At 40.9% G+C, this 21,723-nt stretch overlaps 1 protein-coding gene across 1 annotated transcript in view; it reads left to right on the plus strand.

Moving 5' to 3' along the window:
- FOXO1 (forkhead box O1) overlaps positions 1–15,915 on the plus strand; it is a 92,539-nt gene extending 76,624 nt beyond the window's left edge. The window contains exons 2-3 of the mRNA XM_045014883.1: positions 10,205–11,561; positions 11,981–15,915. Of these exons, the coding sequence (XP_044870818.1) occupies positions 10,205–11,548 (1,344 nt within the window). The 3' untranslated portion in view covers positions 11,549–11,561; positions 11,981–15,915. The remainder of the gene's footprint in view (positions 1–10,204; positions 11,562–11,980) is intronic.
- Positions 15,916–21,723: the final 5,808 nt, after the last annotated feature.

Consider the following 21,723-nt stretch of genomic DNA (forward strand, 5'->3'; position numbering starts at 1 on the left):
ATGCTTTAAGCAGACCAAAGTTCTCCACTGTGATTACGATGGCCAGCCAAGCGCCTGGATCACAGGAGATCTATTCAGTGCATGGGTGAAAAAGTGGGACAGGAAGTTCCAAGCAGAGAAAAGGAAGGTGGCACTGATCGTGGACAACTGTAGAGCTCATCCGGATGTTCCTGGTCTCAAGGCCATTAAGATCTTTTATCTCCCACCTAACACAACCAGTAAGCTCCAACCAATGGACCAGGGGATAATCCAAGTGCTTAAGGTGTACTACAGGAAAATGTTGATGCGCCAATACCTGCTCCATCATGAAAAGAAGGCACAGTACACCCCTTCCCTTCTAGATGCAATGAACTTCCTGAGATCAGCCTGGAATGACGTGAAGAAGGAAACAATCTCAAACTGCTGGATGCACTGCGTCATTCAGGATATTTCCGATGATGAGTTTCAGGCACAGTGCCGTGCAGCCGCAGAAGAACTCGCGGAAGTGGCGGGAAAATCAAGCCTTACAGATGCTATCTTGGAAGAGGAGGCACAGGAGTTAGCCATCACTGTCCAGGAATTCCGAGATTACATAGAAATCGACAAAGACGTCGTTACTGATGGCGTGATCACCGATGAAGACATTGTATCAAGTGTGCAGTCAGCACAGGCAAGCACATCTGCATGCGGCAATGACAAAGAAGATGAAGAAGATGCGGACGAAGATTTGGAACCAATTCCCTCAGCTGCTGAGGTGGTAGAAATGCTACAGAAAATTCGACGGTATGGTTCTTTTGTAGGAGATGAAACTGTTTTAGACAGCATAAATAATATTGAAGCATTTGTTTTCAAGCAGACTGTTAAAGGCAAAAAGCAACAAAGCATTTTAGGCTTTGTAAAGAAACCACAGTAACCGCGTGTACGATACTTTTCAGAGCTGTGTCAGAGTGAAATGACTCGCAAATTTAATTTTGACACTGGTTAGCTTTTTGTAAAAACGAACTACACCCCGCACGTTTTTTGTGATTTTGTGATTTTGAGAGCGATCTTTGTGTTTGCAATGTTGGAGAATATAATAAAGGTTTGTATCGAGAATCGACGGTGGTTTGTATTGTATACTGGTAAACAAAAAAACTGTGTAAAAAAACCTCCAAAAACATGTGCATGTACATTCTCATTTATTAACGCACATCATGTGCATAAAGAAATTTCAAGCACATGTTAATGTATTGCCGCCATATTGGTTTTTGTTTATCTCGATCATCGGTTATCTCGACGGTTTTTGGCAAACCCCTAGGCCATCGAGATAACAGGGTTCAACTGTATTAGCAAATGTTCATGTACATAGTGTACAATATATTCATATTACACTTAGTATGAAGCTGGGAATCCTTTTTATACAAAGAGTAGTTATAAAGGTTTAATTTGCACTAATTTGGATGATCTACATAAATCGCTATAAAAATATGTGTGACATGATAGCGGGGTTGTATCAGCATGAGTTTGGAATGGATGCATTACTATTCCTTTCTCTGTATTTGCATGGTGTGTACTTTCCATATCATTACTATTATACTTAATGCTTATATAATGTTTTACAGTTCTAGCGTGTTTGCATTGATCCTTTCCTCATCCCCTGTGAGGCAAATAGGAAAATGTTATCAACCCAGTTTTACAAATGGGAAAGCTGAAGATAGAGAGGTTTCTGTGTTACCTGCTCAACGCTCCCCAGTGAGTTAGTGGCAGATGTGGAATTAGAAATCTGAAGTTCTTTGTAGAGTGTCGATGTGGATCCTGCTGTAGGTGCACGTGCATGCGAGATCAGTCTTTTGAAGAGCCAGGCCCTTTGGGGTGTTCATGCGCTCTCTGCCTCCTTGTGCTTCTGTGGGAGGGCCTAACGAGCAGGGCAGCTGTGACCCTCAGTTCCTTCTCACTAACCACGGCAGCCACACAGAAGCCAGCGAGTGTCCAACCTGCTAGTCTGTAGCCTCAACTACATCTTCCCAAACTCCTTCAAAATTCTTTTGTTTCATCTGTGAAGAACTGCTGTGAATGAATTTGATCTGTCTGGACTAAAAATTACCGGTATGTGGTCAGGCTCCCCCACTCTCCCATAAGACTTTCACTATAAGACACCTCAACATGGCAAATTGTGAACATGTGGGCTACAAGCCCTGCCTTCCTGTGACAGATTAATTCCACTGAAAAACGAGCTCAGCAGATGCCTCTTTTGTCCAGAAGCGTCTCATATAATAAGTAGAAGCTCAGTATGCCTGTTGTTCATAGTGAGAATGTGTAAGTCACAAGATGTGAGGTTGACACAAGGCTGCTGGAACTAGGGGTGATGGCGGCAGCACTGCCCAGACTTGAAGTGATTTCCATCGTATGCAGGGTTTACAGTTTGATTCAATGGCTCTCAGCACAATCACTATAAAAATTGTTCCAGTGCCACCAAAAACTTTAATCTCCTGGAACAATTTATGAGGTTTCTTCACATGGAGAAGAGAAAGTCACCAGAGGTTTGGCACTGGACAAACTAGCTTTGTCTAGCTTCCACGCTGGCAAACATGACACCTAAGACGAGCATTAGCATTGATACCAGCACCAAAGCAGAACCCACCAGCAGAGAAGACAACACCAGCACCAAACAGATGCTGATAGCTCCAGTACTGAATTCCAGCACCACTGTGAACACAGAGGCAGAGAATCCAGGTGTCACTCAGTGCCTTCACACATGGTCAGTCTCCTTAAGGCCTCATGAAAGAGAACCAGTAAGCCCCAGGTGGCATGGAGAGCTGGTGATACAGAGCAGTCTGCAGGACAGAAGAATGCCTGCAACTCCAACCCCAGTGCCAGTAATCCAAGGATGCAGCATCAACGCCTACACCTGAACCAAGGCTACTTGATATGCCCCTACAAGAACCAGGATTGTGTTTTGATACAGAAGCACTTAATGGTACCAATGAAGATCCTGGTACTGAGAGCACCATATACCTTAGTGCCACCTCAAAAGGAAATCTACTCTTTTCATCACCAAGGCATATGTACTCACCTCCTTTGAGCAAATAACCCTCTCATCTGAGATCCATAGGCGACACCACTGAAAGACCCATGGGCTCTCCCTGCGGGGCTCTACTGCTGCTCCATTAGGAATGGCGTTGACTAGCTAATATCAAACAAGTCTGCCACATCCTTATGGCATGTTGCTGAGGCCCTACAGGATGTATTGGGGGTTGCCCTTCACATTCTTCTTGCAGCCGATCTCCAGTACACTCTAGGAACAGAAAGAGATCACTCTCCCCAGCAACATTCCTGTCCAGGCCACTGCCAGTTGTGTGGGGAACTGAGGAACGATTGTGGCTGCCTCACCATTTATGGACTTGTAAGATATCACGAGGAGGCAGAGGACGCATGCACAACTCTAATGGGCAGTGCTATTCAAAACACTTGGATCTTATGCACATGAGGTGCACGCATAGCTATAGTGGGATGCACATTGACAACATCTTGAAGAACCATAGTTCTTGTCGGGTAAGTTACCTGTCTTTCCTACTTCTCAGTCCCATGTTTGCATCATCTTTCGGTATGGAGAAAATAAAACCAACCTAATTGTACATATTTCTCTTAAGCTTGTAGGCTTGTTGCTGTCCATATTAATCCAGATATACTGCAGAGGAGATGTTTTAGATGTCCCTTGTTCCACCCAGTTAACAAGAAATATGGCTTCAGAGAACAGTTTACTTTGTAAACAATGTGAAATCTACCAAAAAGAAGGGTATTCTCCCTTTACAGAAGTCTGGAAAATGAAGAACGGTAGAGTTTTCAGGCATCTGCCAATTAATTTTGGATTGCTTGTTTTTAATACATTCATATCCTTGCCTTAAATTCAGTATATTAGCAGCTGAACTCACTGTGTTACAGGGAAAAGGGGAGGGGAGATTAAGAGATTTTCACCTCATTTTAAAATTAGTTGAAGTAAATTATAGCTGAAAAATTTGTGCACTGACAGAAACAAATAGCTTCCATGAGTCCTCCTAAATTTTATTAGCTGCTATTTTCTCATTACAAAGTCAGTACTGTATTGTTAATTACAGTTGTACACTTTGACTCTCAAATAAGTAAATAATGGCAAGCACAGTCATAAACCATAGTCTATACTGAAATACAGCAGAGCCAGTTTTTTTTTTCCCCCGAAGGTCAAATAGAACTGGAGACTTCATTAACTTTCTTTTAGGGTCACAGATATAGAATCAATCCCAAGGAGCACCCCACAGGTGGCAGCAGTCCTACCATAGTCATAATTTGCTTTTGATAAAATTCCAGCTTGTATGCTTTGAAATTTAACTGGCATACTTAGCTTTTGAATAGAAAATCAGTTTAAATACAATTTCCATTTCATGTCTTTCAAATCAAGTTTAAAGGTTTGACTTCAAATTAAATTAAAAAAAACAGTGTTTAAGTGATCCGCAGCAAAATAGCTATACATAGGAGCTTGGCTGGTGGTCAGAAATGAATGCCTCTGAATCTTGACAACCACACTTGCTCATCTTGCTGCCAAGTTCCATTGCTGAAACTATACTTTTATCAGTCATGTTTGTGTCTGGCAAAGGTCTGTAGACACAACATCATTTAACAGCAGTGCATATTTTCACAAGAGTTACCTCTTCAACACTTTTTCCAAGTTAGTAAATCATAGCTTCTTTAATGTCCTGCTGGCTGTGTGAAAAACAGGAATTTATGTAACAAGCTCTGTGCTGCAAACTTTTTCCTGTTAGGAAAATTTTTTTTATTGTTGGCAAAGTTAGGAGACAGCTCTGTTACTCAAAGAGTGACCTCAAATGTCCTCAGTACAATAATACCAGTTTATAACATTTTTGATGACTAAGGAATTGCAGTAATTTCTTAAATATTTAGCACTTTTTTTTTTTTTTAGGGAAGGAGGAGTTAAATGTTGCTGCATTTCTATGGCCTGGTGTTTTATGTGTTTGATACTTTTTTTTAGTAAACACTAAAGCTGTGCCAAGATGGAGTATGTTTACAAAATACAATAAAAATGAACTAATGCAGGAGACTTTTAATCAACAGACTTGCAAAATAATTTTCTTTTAACATTTCTAAATCTGTAATTTTATCAGCCTTTAAAAAGGTAATAAAAGGTAATAAGTGGAGATATACCAATCTCCTAGAACTGGAAGGGACCTCGAAAGGTCATCGAGTCCAGCTCCCTACCTTCACTAGTAGGACCAATTTTTGCTCCAGATCCCTAAGTGGCCCCCTCAAGGATTGAACTCACAACCCTGGGTTTAGCAGGCCAATGCTCAAACCACTGAGCTATCTCTCTAGTATTAATTCAACTACATCTCAAGTGGTAACAAAGGACTGAGTTTGTCTGGATTTTCTAGGAGATCCAGATACTTGAAATGTGGTCTCCCATGTGGCAACAGAGAGTCTACCCTCTTGACGTTGAGTTGTTGCTACTCAAGAGTGCTTCAGATGCAGTGAGTTCAGCCTGTGGAAGGGGCAACAGTGAAATTTATGGTTGACCAAAGAGTGACATTTGGACTGCCAAAGGAGTTGTGTTTGGCCCTCATTGGCTTATAGCCAGTAGATAAGATGTGAGGTGTGGTGAAGAGAAGGGCATTTGGTCTGGGTCCAGCAAAGATGATAGTGGTTAAGAGGTACACAGCATCGACAGGCAGTATTATCACCTAGCAGGGTTGGGCCCTTATATGAGAATAAAAAATGGTGATTCCCCACTGTTCTAACTAGAACACATATCCTCGGATCAGAGATGAAAGATGTAGTATGCCAAAGAAAGGCATATCCTCATTCTAACCATTTCATATTAGAGAGCCTGTTTAAAACGAACAAACAAAAACATCCCCTTCACAATGGAGGGTGGAACTTCTGGCATTAATATTGATATGTATTTTTAATTGGATTACTTAAAAAAATTTTTTTAAAGTATAAACTTTTTTTGTTTCTAAAATTCTTCTAGATTCCCTGCAGCAGTGAGGCGGCTCACATTTGCAGCAGAGCCTTTGGCAGCTTACTGCTAGCTTTGTTTTGAAATCTTGAAGATCTTCAGTGTAACTGACCCTGAAAGCATCTCCAGCAGTTAACGTGGGAGAGGAGCCTGCCGCTGCTGACTCGCTGGCAGGCGTGTAGGTCTGCCTCTGCTGCCGTTGCATGCAAAAAGAGGGGCAGTGTGCCTCTTGAGATGCCCCAAGTTGCTAGAGCCATTGCCAGGAAGGTATTGCTGCCCTTGCTGGCTTCTGTCTTTCTCCTTCAGACAGAACCAGAGAACAGGCCACCCTCCTTAAACTGTTTTCTTTGGCCTCAGGAGCTGGAATAAAAAGAGAGTGGTGTTGAGCTGGGAAATCAATATTTGCTCATCTCCACATGTGGTAGAGCCCCTCCTCACAAAGAGAATCCTCTGGCAGGTTCCATAGCAGCTAGAGACTTCAGAGGGTTGAGAGACAATACTCAAGTTACTTTCTGTGGTCTCAACTAAATCAGCAAGCTAACTCTTCCATCTGGGTGTTGCTACAGGCAGTGAGATGTACTCATTAGCTGAGTGATGGTAACTTTGAGGAAAGGGTGGTTGTATTAATTTCAGAGGAATAAGTGGGCTCAAAGAGGCAAAATGCTAACGTGGCCCTGTTAGTGTATAACACTAAGCACTTTAAAATGTCTCAGGGTTTTGAGTACGTAGACCTCAGTCTGGTTAGTCTCCTGGCAAACACATTAGAAATGTCACACCAGAATTTAGAAATGTATTGATTAGACTACACGAGAGAGAGAGAGAGTGAGAGAATAAAAAATGAAACATAAAGCATTTCGGAAATGAAGTTGTTTGGCATAACCACTCAGTGTGATTAATTGTGATTAAAAGTTTCTTTTTCAGAGAGAAGATATTGGTGGTTCTCTTATTTTGTGAAATAATCCTTTGTGGGGAAGATAGGGTTAGTTCTCCTGTAAAATTTTGAGTTGACCCTGTGACTGGTGGTTACTTTTCCCTGCCTTTGACAAACCAGAAACAAGGGGAAAAGAAGAGATAGTAAAGGTGGAGGAATGTGACTCTTTGTTGATGTTCTCATGACTTGTGGTGGCTGGTCAGTCACAAGCAGATGCTTTGAGCTGTCAGGCCACTTGTGACAGCTCTTCCTCTAGACCCTGGCTTGCTTCCCTGCTGTGGGATGTCATCTGGCTGCCTCGGTCAGGTTCCTCTTTCACCAGACCTTCTTGGGCTGGATGGGCCATCTTACTCCATTGTGCTGGTGCAGTTGAAAGGAGAGAGAAGATAGGAGGACAGGAAGGAACACACAAGAGAAGGAAGGACAGAGAAGAATCTCACATATATCAATCCGTGGTTCTCGCTGGTCCAGCAGTGGTGGTCAGGTGTCCCAATTGGTGTCTTGAGGTCTGAGTGTCAAAATGACCCTTGCGGCTCACCAGAGAAGGGCACAATCTCTGGAGTGAAGCAGAGCCTGCCAGCCTTTCCTGAGGAATCCTCAAGGAGTCCATTTTGCCATTTTAATCCCTAAAGCCTCTCTTTAAGTACCTCAAAAGGGGGTGATGGGTGGAATAAGCCATCTTCTCAGGTCTTATTTTGCCCACCAATTAGGCCTAATTTCCAGCACACCAATTTTGATCCATTCTTTTCCATTTCCATTCTCCTGTTTAAAAGTCATGACAGTTCTTGGGTCTGATTGATAGGCCCTCTAATTTACACTAATCCAGTCTTTCTGCATCTCTTCATACCCTTTCTGTCAATACTCACTGTTTTAGGTGGTGTAACATTTTGACCTTTTACCTAGTTTATGGCCATTGTGCTCACAACTGGGGCTAGGCCCACTAGACAACAATTGTAACAGGGCCGTGGCCCTGCAGCAGCGTATGGAATGGGGAAAAAGGTCTCTGGGTTGGTCAGGACTGGAGAAAATGCATCTGGAGACTTGTCTGTCCTCCACCTATCAGTGTCTGGGCTGCCAGATGGCCTTAGCATGAGGATGGTCTTTTGGGGATGCTGTCCCCTATTCCTCATATGGGATCCTCAGTTATTGGGTTCCTGCCTGATGCTTCGTCCCCCTGTTGATCTTGGCTCATGTACTTGAGCAAGAATACCAGGAACATTTAGGTAGACATGCTGCCCCTTTTTTTGCCTTCAGCAGGAATAGGGGCCTTGGGCGAGGCTATGCAAAATTGCTTATCAACGGCATGAGATTTTAGTGTGTTCTCTGGTTGGCTGTGGATCTCCTGGGTTCAGTGGCTTTTCTGACGCTATTCATGTCTCAGAAGGTGACTAGAAGCTCTAGTGAAGATATCAGCAGTTTCTTCTCTTTGCAGAAGTACAGTCATCCTTCAGGGCTGCCCGGGGGGAGGGGGGCAAGTGGGGCAATTTGCCCCAGGCCCAGCAGGGGCCCCGTGAGCCCTGGCCCGGCGGCAGTCTGGGTCTTCGGCGGCATTTCGGGGGTGGAGGGGGCATTCAGTGCTGCCGAAGACACGGCGCGACAGAAGGGCCCCCCTCCACCAAAATGCCACCAAAGACCCGGACCGCCGCCGGGTGAGTACAAGTGCCGCAGCTCCCCCACTTTTCCCCAGGCTCCCTGAATCCTCTGGGCGGCCCTGTCATCCTTTAACTCTTTGTGCCTTTGGGTATTAGAATAGTTAATTCCACATACTAAAATGTTCAAGGAGAAAAGATGGTTTTAAGGATGAAGTTTAACTCTCCATGAGTCATGTTTCCTCTCTGCTGTTTGTCTTCCCTCCTTCCTCATTGTTTAGCAATTGCAATTTTTATCTGTTTAACTTGGGACCTTATCCTGAAATTACTTATGCACGTGAATAGATTCTGAGAGTTCAACGAGGACTACTTGTGTGTGTTTGCAGGTTGGGGCTTACATGATTGTATTGTTGAGGCTGGGTCATGCTTTAGCTTTAAAGTTCTGTCCACAACATTGATATTAATAAACTCTGGAATTCCTTGTAGTTGCTATTTTACAGCAATCCCATGTTTCTAGCATAATTTGAGTTTTATTTAAAATAAAAAAGACGTTACAGAAAAATAGGTTTTTACTTTGTAATGTGTAATGTAATGTAATTGTAATGAATCCAGTCTCATATGAGGCCCTGCATTTAGGCGTTTTTGTAAAGGGTAAATTTTTGAACCGGTGAATAAACGGTTTGTGTTAATGCGTATTTTGTCACAAAAGTATAATTATTCAAATCGTCTTTGTTTAGGAGTAACCCTCCTGAAGCTGATATATTACTGCAGGGTAGTATGTGTGATGAGAGGGATAGATAGATAGAAAGGAAACAGTTGCTCATGTACGGGGTTAAAAAATCCATTTGTTTAATAAAATTGCCCAAATGCAGGCTACACATTAGTGGGGACTTGTACAATCAAGTTGAGAACCAGTTCTTCAGTAAAACAACAAGGAGTCTGGTGGGACCTTAAAGACTAACAGATTTATTTGGGGATAAGCTTTCGTGGGTAAAAAACCAAAATGAGGTTTTTTACCCACAAAACCTTATGCCCAAATAAATCTGTTAGTCTTTAAGGTGCCACCATACTCCTTGTTGTTTTTGTGGATACAGACTAACACGGCTACCTCCTGATACTTGACACCATGCAAAATTCTTCAGTGAATTTTTCTGATTTTGGTGTCCTCTTATCATGTTTCAAATTGATGCCTTTGGCACATGCCAAATTCTTCTTCTTTTTATCATGTCAAATGCAATTAAAACATATGATAAATTATATGACAAAACTCGTTTAAGCCAGTTTTGAACCAATATGTATATTTCTAAACTAGCACCCTTCCAAGCTTTACTGTTACACTTAGGTTTTCAAACTAAATGAAACATTGAAGGGATTTTTCTTTTCTCCTATGGAGGAGTTAAAATCATTTAAATAAGGATTTCTAGCAGAACCTGCTCATAGTGCCACTGGTTGTGTTTTAAGGAGATTTGATGCACAAAATGTTTTGAAATATAGGTTACATTAAGGGTATTAAGCAAAATATTCCTTTCCTAAAAAAAAGATACTGGGTACAGCAGTTAAGTTGGGTGCTTTGGAAACTTGAGATTTGTACAGTAATTCAGTCAGTTATTTTTATAGCATCTTTCAGACAAGTAGCATCAGAATGGTTTGCTCATTTAAGTGTTACATGCTGAGATAAAGAGAACTGGCCCTTTTCTTATTCCATATTTTATCTTTCAGAATTCAATTCGTCATAACCTGTCACTGCACAGCAAGTTTATAAGGGTGCAGAATGAGGGAACAGGAAAAAGTTCTTGGTGGATGCTCAACCCTGAAGGAGGAAAGAGTGGAAAGTCACCTAGGAGAAGAGCCGCATCCATGGACAACAACAGCAAGTTTGCGAAAAGCAGAGGAAGAGCTGCCAAGAAAAAGGCAGCCCTTCAGTCAGGCCAAGAAGGAAATGGAGACAGCCCAGGATCACAGTTTTCAAAGTGGCCTGCAAGCCCCAGCTCTCACAGCAATGATGACTTTGATAACTGGAGTACCTTTAGACCTAGAACTAGCTCTAATGCTAGTACAATTAGTGGAAGGCTTTCTCCAATCTTACCAGAACAAGATGACCTTGGAGATGGGGATGTGCACTCTATGGTATATCCTTCATCAGCAACCAAAATGGCTTCTACTCTACCCAGCCTTTCAGAGATGAGCAATTCTGAAAATATGGAGAATCTTTTGGATAATCTCAACCTCTTGTCACCTAGTACATCACTGACCGTATCGACCCAGTCTTCACCAGCTACAATGATGCAGCAAACACCAGGTTATTCATTTGCATCACCAACCACAAGTATAGGTTCACCAAATCCAGACTACCGAAAATTTACATATGCTCAAGCTAGCATGAACTCTTTGCCCCAGATGCCTATGCAAACTCTTCAAGACAGTAAATCAAGCTATGGAACGATCAGCCAATATAACTGTCCTGCAGGACTCCTGAAGGAGTTACTAACTTCTGATTCTCCGCCGCACAATGATATCTTGACATCAGTAGATACTGGTGTTTCTCAACCTAGTGGTAGAGTATTGGGCCAAAATGTGCTGATGGTCACAGATTCAGTGATATCAACATATGGTAATCAACCATCCCACAACAAAATGATGTCTCCCAGTGCCCACCCACACCAAGGACGTAATCAGCCAACAGTTGCAGTTAATGGTCGTGCCTTGTCACACACAGTGAACACCATGTCACATACTTCAGGTTTAAATCGTTTGTCCACAGTGAAAACTTCATTACAAGTGCCTATGAGTCACCCAATGCATATGAACACAATGAACCCTTATGCTGCTGTTAACAGTTGCAATGGCTATGGAAGAGTGGGAATTGTTTCTCTCCACCAGGAGAAGCTTCCCAGTGATTTAGATGACATGTTAATTGAACGGTTGGACTGTGACATGGAGTCAATTATTCGTAATGACCTTATGGATGGAGAAACATTAGATTTTAACTTTGACAGTGTGTTGCCTAACCAAAGTTTTCCACACAGTGTAAAGACCACCACACACAGCTGGGTGTCGGGCTAGGAGTTAGCACAAGGTAAATTCTCATACTATTTTTTTAAAAAAAAATCTGAAAATGAATTTAAAGGAAAAGTACAGGCTTTAACAGATTTGGAAATGCTTAAAGTTTTAATGGTTTCCAGTGTGTCATGTGCCTGCATCTACCATCACTTTGTTGTCTAACTTGCTAGCTTTTTAAATGGGTTGTAAATTACATTAGACTTACGCATATGCAATGAGGATACCTAATACAGACTTCTAGCATTTGTTTCTACAGGTAGAGTAGTAGTTTTGGACATCTAGCCAGTAGTATTAAAATAAATATATATAATAACAATAGAGTGGAAGTTTTCATTATTGTCTGACTTAGAGCTATTTGGAGCACGTATTCTATATCTTTTGCTTATTTATGAACATTAATTTTGTTTCATTGTGTTTTTTCTGTTTTTTTCCTAGGCTACAGTTTAAAGCTCTTCGGACTTGTCTGACAACAGGAACTGAGAAAAGTAGTCCAAAGATGTCCTTCGCCCTTCTTTTAGTTTTCTTGATAAACTGTTCTCATTTTTTCCTTTTGTCAGAATTGGCAGCAAACAGACTTTTCCTGTACAGGATGTTTGCCCAGTGTTTGCAGGTTATGTGCTGCTGTAGATAAGAACTGTGCCATTGGAAATTTTATTACTCTGAAGTGCCAAATTCACTACACCATATAATCACAGAAAATACTTTTGCATCATGTTGTGCTTTCGGTTTTTGTACAGTATGAGCTGTAGATGTTCTTTTTAAAAATATGTTTGGTCCAGAAAAATCCCTATAAACTTCTTGTAATACTGTGGTGGTCTCATGCCATAAGTAAGTTTAACTTTTATTGAAGTTACCTGTGTTCTGCTGAACTGATGAATTGAGATAACTGTGGACTTTGTTTTGCAGCTGTATGAACTGCCTTGTATTTGTTAAAATTGATACACATTTCATATGAGAAAAGAGCGGCCTGGTAAATAAGATCCAGCTAAGCTCATTGAATAGTCAAATGTTCAAAACAAACAATAGATTAAATGGCAATTGGTATGTTACCGATCTTTTCATTATGTAAATTTATGCAAAAATATTTGTGGGTCTGATTTCCAGATTAATGAATGTTATTGTTGGACTTGAGAGAATATTTGGAATAGTTATAAAGCTATTTTGTTCTTATAATTAAAGTCTACTTTGTTATATAGCCTACCTAAAAATTTACAGAATCTAAAATCTGGCAGCATTCATAACCTTCATTTATACAGCATTTTAACTGGATGAAGTGAACATTTTTATATATTTGCTTAGCACCTTAGAGTGCTACTAAAGAAAGACAAAAGCTTAATGAGTACCTTGAATACAAAACATTTCTGTCCCATATTTTTTGGCAGAAGAGTGATGTGTATAGACAGACATTTTCCGTTTCATGTTTAGGAAATATTTAATCGGTTTTATATATGCATTTTTAGAAACTTCATCAGCTTCTATTACCATTTTAACCCTGACTACCACAAAGTCTTAAGTATTCATTGTTAGATGCTTGTACTGTGCTTCATGTTGTATTTATTTCATGGAGGTCTCATAATGTTTGTGGACTCAAAAGCAGGATCTTTGTTTTAAGAACATTCACATTTTGGTAAAGTTAATGACAGAATTTCCATTAGCATTAGTTTTTAGGGTCTGTCAGCATTTTTATCATCACACCCTATTTTAGGGGGGTTGAAAGTTCTACTATAAAACTACATGGGGGATAAAACTTCCATTATATAACATTTCAGGGCAAGGACATATTTGTTCTCCATTTCTGGGAGTGGGGAAGATTAATGAAATAGCAAAGTTACATAAGCACAAGAGTTTTAAGGAGAAGGGATAGCTTTAGTTACTAAGGCTTTGGTCCTGCAAACCTTTACCTTTAGGTGATTAGGCCCATTGACAGCTATTTGAGGGTTTATAGGATTGGGCCTTTACTTGGTAAATATTTGCTGTATTTACATAGTTAAAGTGTGTTTTGAGGGATGAACGGGGAGGTAAACCTGCCTGCCTGCCACTGATTACTGCACATCATTTGTATTAAAAAAAAACAAAAACAAACCAAAAAAACCAAGGATTTTTATTCTGCACTTACAATATTTGTAACTTTTATAATAGGTCTAGAGATGGAAATGAATTTTTCTGCTGTACTATTTTCAAGTGATCCATAACTGGAAAGTGATTATAATCCTATTTTAACTCCCATCTTCTCCATCGTCATTCTCCATGATCATTTGTGGGACGTGCCAGGAGAGAGAAGATTAAGGAAATATAAAAAAGTCTATGGTATTAATTACAGTGTGCGCTCAGTGCTGGCAGTTCACTAAAACAGCCTGCATTTGTCTAATATCTTCCCTATCAAATTAATTATATTTGAAATGTAATCACAGCTCTTGGCCATGGCATGAGCAGAAGACTCTGTGGGACCAGTTTCCAAAGAGCCTCCTTTTTGGTGCATGTGCAGTCCAATGGCAGTTGACTAGAGTAAGTGAAGTACTGAGTCATATAATTATTTGACTTTTATGTGCCAATTTTGCGTGCAAAAAGAGGGACCCTTTGAAATTCGACCCTCTGGCGCAGGAGCTGAACATGCTACATTTAACAATTTACCTCTTATAATTTTATTGCTACTGTATAACTTACAAATATATTCTTTTTTTTATAGCTATGATGAACTTGAATGCAACGGTTCTTTAATTAAAATAGGCTGCAGGAAGTCCTGTTTGATCATTATCAGAATAGATACTTATAGATGGTGGGAATTTTGGTTCTGCATTTTCTTTTTATTTTGTTTGTGTGTCAAAGTTCTAATATTTTTGCTTGTAACTGTGGGATACTGTGAAATCTAATGAAGGGTAGGTTGTCTGTCTTGAAAGCAAACATTATGTGACCTCTAGTAATAAATTCTTTTAAGTAAAAGTACTGAACTTTTGGAGTAAATTAGTTTGTCAGAATTATTGTAAATGATTGCTTTGTGAATTGTGCAGATAATCTTACCTATGCAGCTTTGGTTTTGACTTTTCTCTGGTTTGTACTGTTATTAAAAGTATATTGTATTATAGAGCTGTTCAGATATTTTAAATATAAAGATGTATTGTTTCCATAATATAGCTATATGATATATGTTTAGGTAGTAGGTGCATTAATTGGAAAGCTCTGCTTTGATAAACTGACAAATTGCCTACATTTATAAGCAAAAGTTGTACTGCTTATTATTGGCTTAAATCAACAGAGCATCCCTAAGAAGAGGAGAGAACTTAAAATTGGACCAATTCTAAAATAGTATAAATTTTGCACTTGTTAAACCACTGGATGTATGTTAGTACTTTTTTATTTTTTTACTGATTTGAAGTTCATATTTTCATTATGAAATTGCTAGGATTCTTAATTTATAACTGATTTTTAGATAAGATGTTGTCATGTTTTTTGTAATCATTACGTAAAAATGCAGCGTGGTTTATGCAAACAAACAAACAAACCTTGGCATTAAAACTAGCCTCCTTTTTGAGGGTTGTTCCACAAACCAGCAATATCACCAGAGAATGGCTTGTAAATATGGCTTATTTTACTCGTGGGTGGTGTAACAGCACTTGTGTGTTCCACTGCTCTTATTCAGTAACATCGCAGAATTAAAGTTCATATTTGGATATTTTCAGAGAAGTGCCTGATGTACCTACAGACACAAGAACAATCCTTTACTGTTGTATAAAGCCATAAATGTATATAAATTATGTTTAAAAGGTTTTGTGTCCTTTCTTGTATACTGGAAATGAGATTTGTACCAGGATTCTACTTGTGATTAGCAGTTATCATATTCAAACACTGTAGTAATTACATTCCTTACCGCCTAATATTTTTAATAATGATAATCCCCTTTTGACAATCTTGTTGGCATTAGCAATTTTATGTGGAAAAATACCTCATGGTACCAAGTCTTGGAGTTCAGCAAGATGATACCATATTAATAAGCAAACACTAACTGCAAAATAGCTAACAGATTTTCCAGTACTTTGTGTAAGGGGAATTATCTTTTGGAATTTCTTCTGGAATTGGAACTGTATCAGGTACAGTAACTTAATAGGGCTGTGTTAAGTATTTTATCACAACCTATTGTGATAAAACTAACTTGTTTATAACTCTTTGGGACTAAACACAAGAAGAATCCATGACTGAGTTGACAAGATATATTGTGTAGAGATACTTTGTTGCTGGAAGCTGCTTTACACAGCTCAAGCATTGTTACCATTGGTTCAACAAGCCTAGTTCAGAGAAAATTGCAAAAATTCCTGAAATCCCTTCAGAATGCATATTTGTAAGTATAAGCTTTTAATAAAATTGCTATGACATGAGATGGTGATTAATGTATTAGAACATTATGTAATACATTTAGAAAATGTGAAACAAAAACTTACAGGAAGGAATTACTCTTAAATTAGCACATGTTACAGATTAGATCCTAAAATCATTAGATGTGGGAAGGGGAACAGGTTTTGGAGGGGGTGTGAGTGGGGTGGCAGCAGAACCTTTTTTTAAAAAGATGGAACACATTATTATAACCTGAAGGTGCTTAATCCAGAAATAACCCATGTGGCTGAATAAATTTTGAAATGGAAGAGGAGGTGTTTTGTAGCAATTTTCTGAAGCCAAAGATCTGAAGTTTATTAGTCTGGGACATGGTGGTTCCAGGTGAACAGCTTCAAGTCTCTGCTATGCTTAAATGTTTAATTATTCAAATTTCCCTGCTGAAGAATTAAAAAAAAATCTATTGACCCTGTTTTTCCCTACTCTTATCTCTCCCTCCTCTTCCTCTTCATTTCCATCTTTTCACTTCTCCCCACCCCCCACAGGTCAGCAATGCTTTCCCTCCCATAATAGCTGCAATTCATATGCCAAATTGTATGGTTGACTTATTATGCAATTAGTCTTGTTATAATCAATGGGGGGCAACTCCCATGAATAAAGAGAGCCAGATTTGACCCTACTTCTTGTTAGGTTATGTTTCCAAACAGAACTGAGAGGGGCTGACTCCCAGTTTTATTAATAACTCCCTCTTTCCCCCTACAAACCAAGTAACACGTTTCTCAGAGCCCTGCAAAGGCGGGGGGGGGGGGAAGAGAAAGAGATTACACAAGGCTAAATTCAGCTTCTGTTCAAGTCACTGGCAAAAATACCCATTGACCTTAAAGCGAGCAGCACTGGACCCGAAGAAGAGAAAGAGAGACTAGTTTTCGCTTTCCTACATTTTGCAGTCCCATATTTCTGGGCCTTCCCTGTGTCGCTCCTGCACTTTTCAGGTAAATGGTGGTGCCCCCCTTGCCCCCCCTGCCCCATTTTAGCTTCATAATAAAGATGCTGTTTAAGTACCTCATTTTAACAGTTTGGAAATGCTGAGTTCTGGAGCAGAAGGATTATAGTAACCAATGAGTCAAGTGATTTGCTTATTCATAACAGTGCTGGAAAGAATTGTGCAGTTTATGCAAATTCTTGACTAGTAATGGCTGTCAGCCAGTTGCAGTGGACAGGTAGTTACAAACTATGTCACTGAGAAATAACTCTACAGTGATTATACAGATCTGAAAGCAAAGCCAATCAGAATACAGGGACTAGACTAACCGGGGAAGGAAAACTACTGTATAGGTCAGAAGCTGTGCAGCATCCTTGTACTCTAAGAAGGCAATTCTATTTCAGTACAATACATTTTGCAGAAATGCTGGCTAGATTCTTAGATTCAAATATTCTAATTGCAAGTACAAATAATGGCAACATTCATTTACAGCTGGTGGTGAAATAATACACATTTTGCAATAACTCCTTAAGGAAAATTAATTTGCAATGAAAATTGCCTTTATGCAACCCTCCTTTTTGAGTCATCTGTCACTCCCTGACCATTAAAAACAGTGTTACCTTATCTGGGGTCATGATCTCAGACCCATGTGCCAAAGTGACACCTAAAAAAAGTAGGCCCAGAGGAATCTCCTTCCCCCTTTGTTACCATTGTTTCACCAATTTTGGACCGTGGGGGCCTTTGATGCGTTAAATTTATTGTTACTAGTTTTTGGTTTGAGTGCTTGTCAGGTCATGCAATCCTCTCTTGGTTGTGTGGGAAATGCACCGAAAGAACGTTGCCCTCACAGTAGCATGCGCTGTACTGCCTGTGGTTGGGGTGGAGCAAGGCTTGGTTTGCCCGGACCAAAAGAAACTACCAACTGCTATTTGTTGGTAGTGAGTTTCCCTGTCTTGGTGATGCAAAGGGTTAAAAAGAAATCCTGAGAGCTATGGTACGGCCGATGCTCTGAGCTGCTCCTCAACCGAAGGTGTCAGTGTTTTGGGATTGCTATGAAGCCCAATCAGTAAATGTCTTGGGGGTTACTGGTGCTGATATTAAGGCCTTACTGTTACTGAACCACACTGCTGCCTCTGATCAGTGTTACTGACAAGAGCTACTCTTTCCACAAGGAGTCGGCTTCCTCATTGTTTCTCAGTATCAGTGGAGGGTCCCCCAGAGAAACAAGAATTCACTGCCTAGGAAAGGATATGTCGTGGCCACCTCTGAGAGCTGCTGACAATTACTGATGATGATAAACTTCTTCCACTTCATATACATCTGTTGAGTTAATCATCTTCCTCTGATACAATCTACCACAGTTGACTTTGACACATTGTGGTGCTTTGGGGGTTCATCCAGACAAATAAGGGGTTGTGTCTCCTCTAAGCCTGGATATGTCTGTGCTGTGCAGCTTTGACTCGGAGCCCTGGTTACTTCTTGCAGGGTGGCACTACAGCCCTTCTCAACCCAAGTCTCTGCCAAACCACCTCCCCTGCAGCATCCAGTCCCTCTCACTGGATCCTCACAGCAGTTGTCATGTTCACTGCCTCAAAAGAGCCAGATTGCTGAAGATCCACACAGTGACACAGCCCTTGCAAGAGTATAAATAAAGCAAGAGTAAGTTTGCTAATAACACAGGTTTAAGTGATTTGCAGTGAGAGTGAAAGAGAAAAGAATGGTTACGAACAAAACACCTTTTCTGGTGCCTCAAACTTAAAAACAAGTTACAATCTTTGCCAAAGCAGTTACCTTACTTACACCAAATTATCAGCAGCCTTAATCCTCCAGACCTGGGGACTCAACTTTCATAGGGCTCGAAGGGTGCCGTGCCCCATTGTCCCCTCAGGGATGGATAATAAAATGGCGCTTTGCCTTTGCTTGTATCTTCCTAAAGTTCACTGACTCTGTGTTTGAAGAGGCAGAAAGGCTTCCTGGGGGGGTGCAGTCTCCAGCCCTCATCAAAATTCTTAACTCGCCATTTTCTCCCCCTTGCTCACCTGATTGCTTTGTTTACCTTCTGTGTAAAAGTGATTTTTTTCCCTTGGCTTTGGTCTCACCATATCTAATGTACACTGGAGACACAGTCAAGCCTGCAAACCAGTGTTGCTTTGTGTAGGACAGGCTGGGCTTAGGCACACATCTATAATTCTTTGTACACCTCCCATACGTGCACCACACAATAATGTTAATGACCAGTGTGTTACCAGTTTGCATATGACACCTGACCTGACACCTTTTAGATACAGATGATGACAACAGCGAGTTGGGGCTATGAATGTGCTAGGGCTGATGAGAGTTATGAGATGGTGTGCCCTCTGCCAGTTGGCATTAATGGGCTCTCTGGGTCTTTTTTACACACACACACACACACACTCTCTCTCTGTGGTTCTTTATTTTCCTGAGTGGGAGGGTTCAGTATCTCTCTGCCTCTTCGATCGCACCTCAAGTCCCTTTTGTGCTTATTCCTGTGTCTTTCTCTACTGAGTGGTCAAGGAGATTCCAGCTCCATCTCTGGAGCGGTCTGGACACACTCCAACCTCTGTCTGCCTGAGGAATTCCATCTGCGTGAGGAAGAAATTAGTTTTCCTTCCTTTTGTGAAGAAATATCTAATGTGGTTCCAGACCCAACTCCTGACCTCAGTTCTTACAAAGAGCTCATTCATAAGTTGGCTGTGAACTTTTGAAGTTCCTTTCTTCATGGTCATCTATGCAGTGTTTCTCAACAGGCAATCTGTGGACTGGTGCCGGTCCCCAAGATCTCCCGGACACAGTTTAGGAAAGCAGCAAGCTGGTCCCTGGTATCAGAAAGGTTGACAAACACTGATCTATAATACCCCCTGCAGCCCATGAACAAGGTGTCCCCTCCAAACAGTCATGTTTACTCTTCAGCACAGTAGACAAGTTACGTGACGGGGCATTCAACCTGATGCTTTGGGCAGATAATGCGTTTCATTGAACTCTGATGCCACTAAGGCATTGCATGGCAATGTATAAATTGCTTATGAAATCATTACACAAGCTTCTGTTGTATTGAAAGCTTAGGAGGGTATAGCAAAATGAAAATATATTACAAAAATGGATGTCTTTGCACAGTAACAAGGTTATCACCCTTTTAGAACTAAACGTGCTGTAGGAGGGGAGCCTTTTTGGTCTGTGGCTGGCTGGGAAATCAAGGCAAGCAGCAGCTTGAGGATCAAAAAAGGCTTTAGCTCTTTTGGGGGAGGCAGAACTAAGCCAGAGCAGAAGTTACCTTCTGTTAGATTTTAAAGTTGCATGCAGCAGTTGCCTTCTGCTATGGCACAATGTCCTTAGCTGTGCAGGAGCTGTTTATTGCTGAGGTGGCCTGCCAGTGGAAGATGGTTACTAGGAGAAGCTATTAGACCTTGCAGGAGTTGAATTCTCAGCTTATGAGCCTAAATAAGTTACCACCTCCTGCTGCCCCGTTCAAGATAGAGTGCTTCAGATGCCTTTTCAGAGATGGCCTCGTTGCGCAAGTTACTGTACTTGGTAAGTTGAATCATGAAATGGCCTGTCAGATTGCCTTCTGTGCCCTTTTAAGGGTAGGAATTGATAACCCACCAAACTTCTTGTGGAACACAGACATGAAAAAGGAAGCCCAGATGCTGAGCAGATAAGCTGGAAGATGGCAGGAAAATTGCCATTTTTGTAGAGCAAGGTGACATGAGGGGCTTTGGACAAAAGATAAATATTCGGAGCAGCTCCATGACTCCTTAATTACATTTATAGACAGGATTCTGCTTCCTAATAATGAAAGTCAGATCTGGGAAAAGACAACTCTGGACAGAGCTGCAACAGCAGCTGGTTGAAAACATGCCAGGTTCTTTTAGGGCCTGAAATGGGACTGTCAACATTAAAGGTTATTTTCCCCATTGAGTGAGCTTTTAATTCATTAGAGGTGTAAGCCAGAAACCCCTCAGTCATTCCATACCAATGAGGATTCCAAGTGAAACTCTTTGAGGGGGGACGGGCTATTGATCCTTGATCCTTTCTGTGTGGGTTGCTATCAAGTAGTTCTCATCTGAGAACCTGTGCAAAAAGATGCTTACAACCCCACAACTCTTGCTAAAGCCAGGTGCAACGCTGACAGATCCTGGTTTTCAGTGGGCGGGATTGAACCTGGGAACCTCTGGAGTTAAATGCATGAGTTTCTACTGCAGGAGCTAAAAGCCACCTACCTCTTAGCTAAGGCTGTAGCAGACTCATTAATCGCTAAGTGGTCTCCATACCACTAGAGGGGACAGAACACCATACCCAGGAGGTGAGTGGGTTACACAGTCAGACAGTTGGTTTAGTAACTGAAGGTGTTAGACCACTCTCAAACACTCCTTTCCCTATCCCTGTCTCTCTCTCAAAAAAAATCACCCCTATTAATCTTGCAGTCTTGCACTGAAGGAACTTCCACACTAATGTATTAAGAAGGTGTTTGTTTAATGCAGCCACCTCCCTCCATTATGCGGTGATGGTAAAAATGCATCCAATGTGGGTTACTTGTTTCCAGGGTGGACACAGTAAGAGCTACAGCTCTATAGTCTTTAGAATCTTCAAGTATCTGCCTGTCTTTCTTTTAGTGATTCTAGAGTGTGGATACAGTCAGTCAAATTGGCAGCCCTACTTCTGTTCAATTTTTTTCTGTAGGGTGGGGAATGGACATAGCCAGAGCTGTTTGCCACAAATCATTTGAGACAAGGTGATAGAGCCTCAAGTCTTCTCTCCAATTTTCAGGCTGTGATGATGAACTCTTACTTTTTGTATTTTACTTGCTGCTAGAGGTACCACTTGAGTTCAGAATCCCATTGTGGTAGAAGGCATT

Source organism: Mauremys mutica, chromosome 1, assembly GCF_020497125.1.
Source record: "Mauremys mutica isolate MM-2020 ecotype Southern chromosome 1, ASM2049712v1, whole genome shotgun sequence".
Classification (NCBI taxonomy): domain Eukaryota; kingdom Metazoa; phylum Chordata; order Testudines; family Geoemydidae; genus Mauremys; species Mauremys mutica.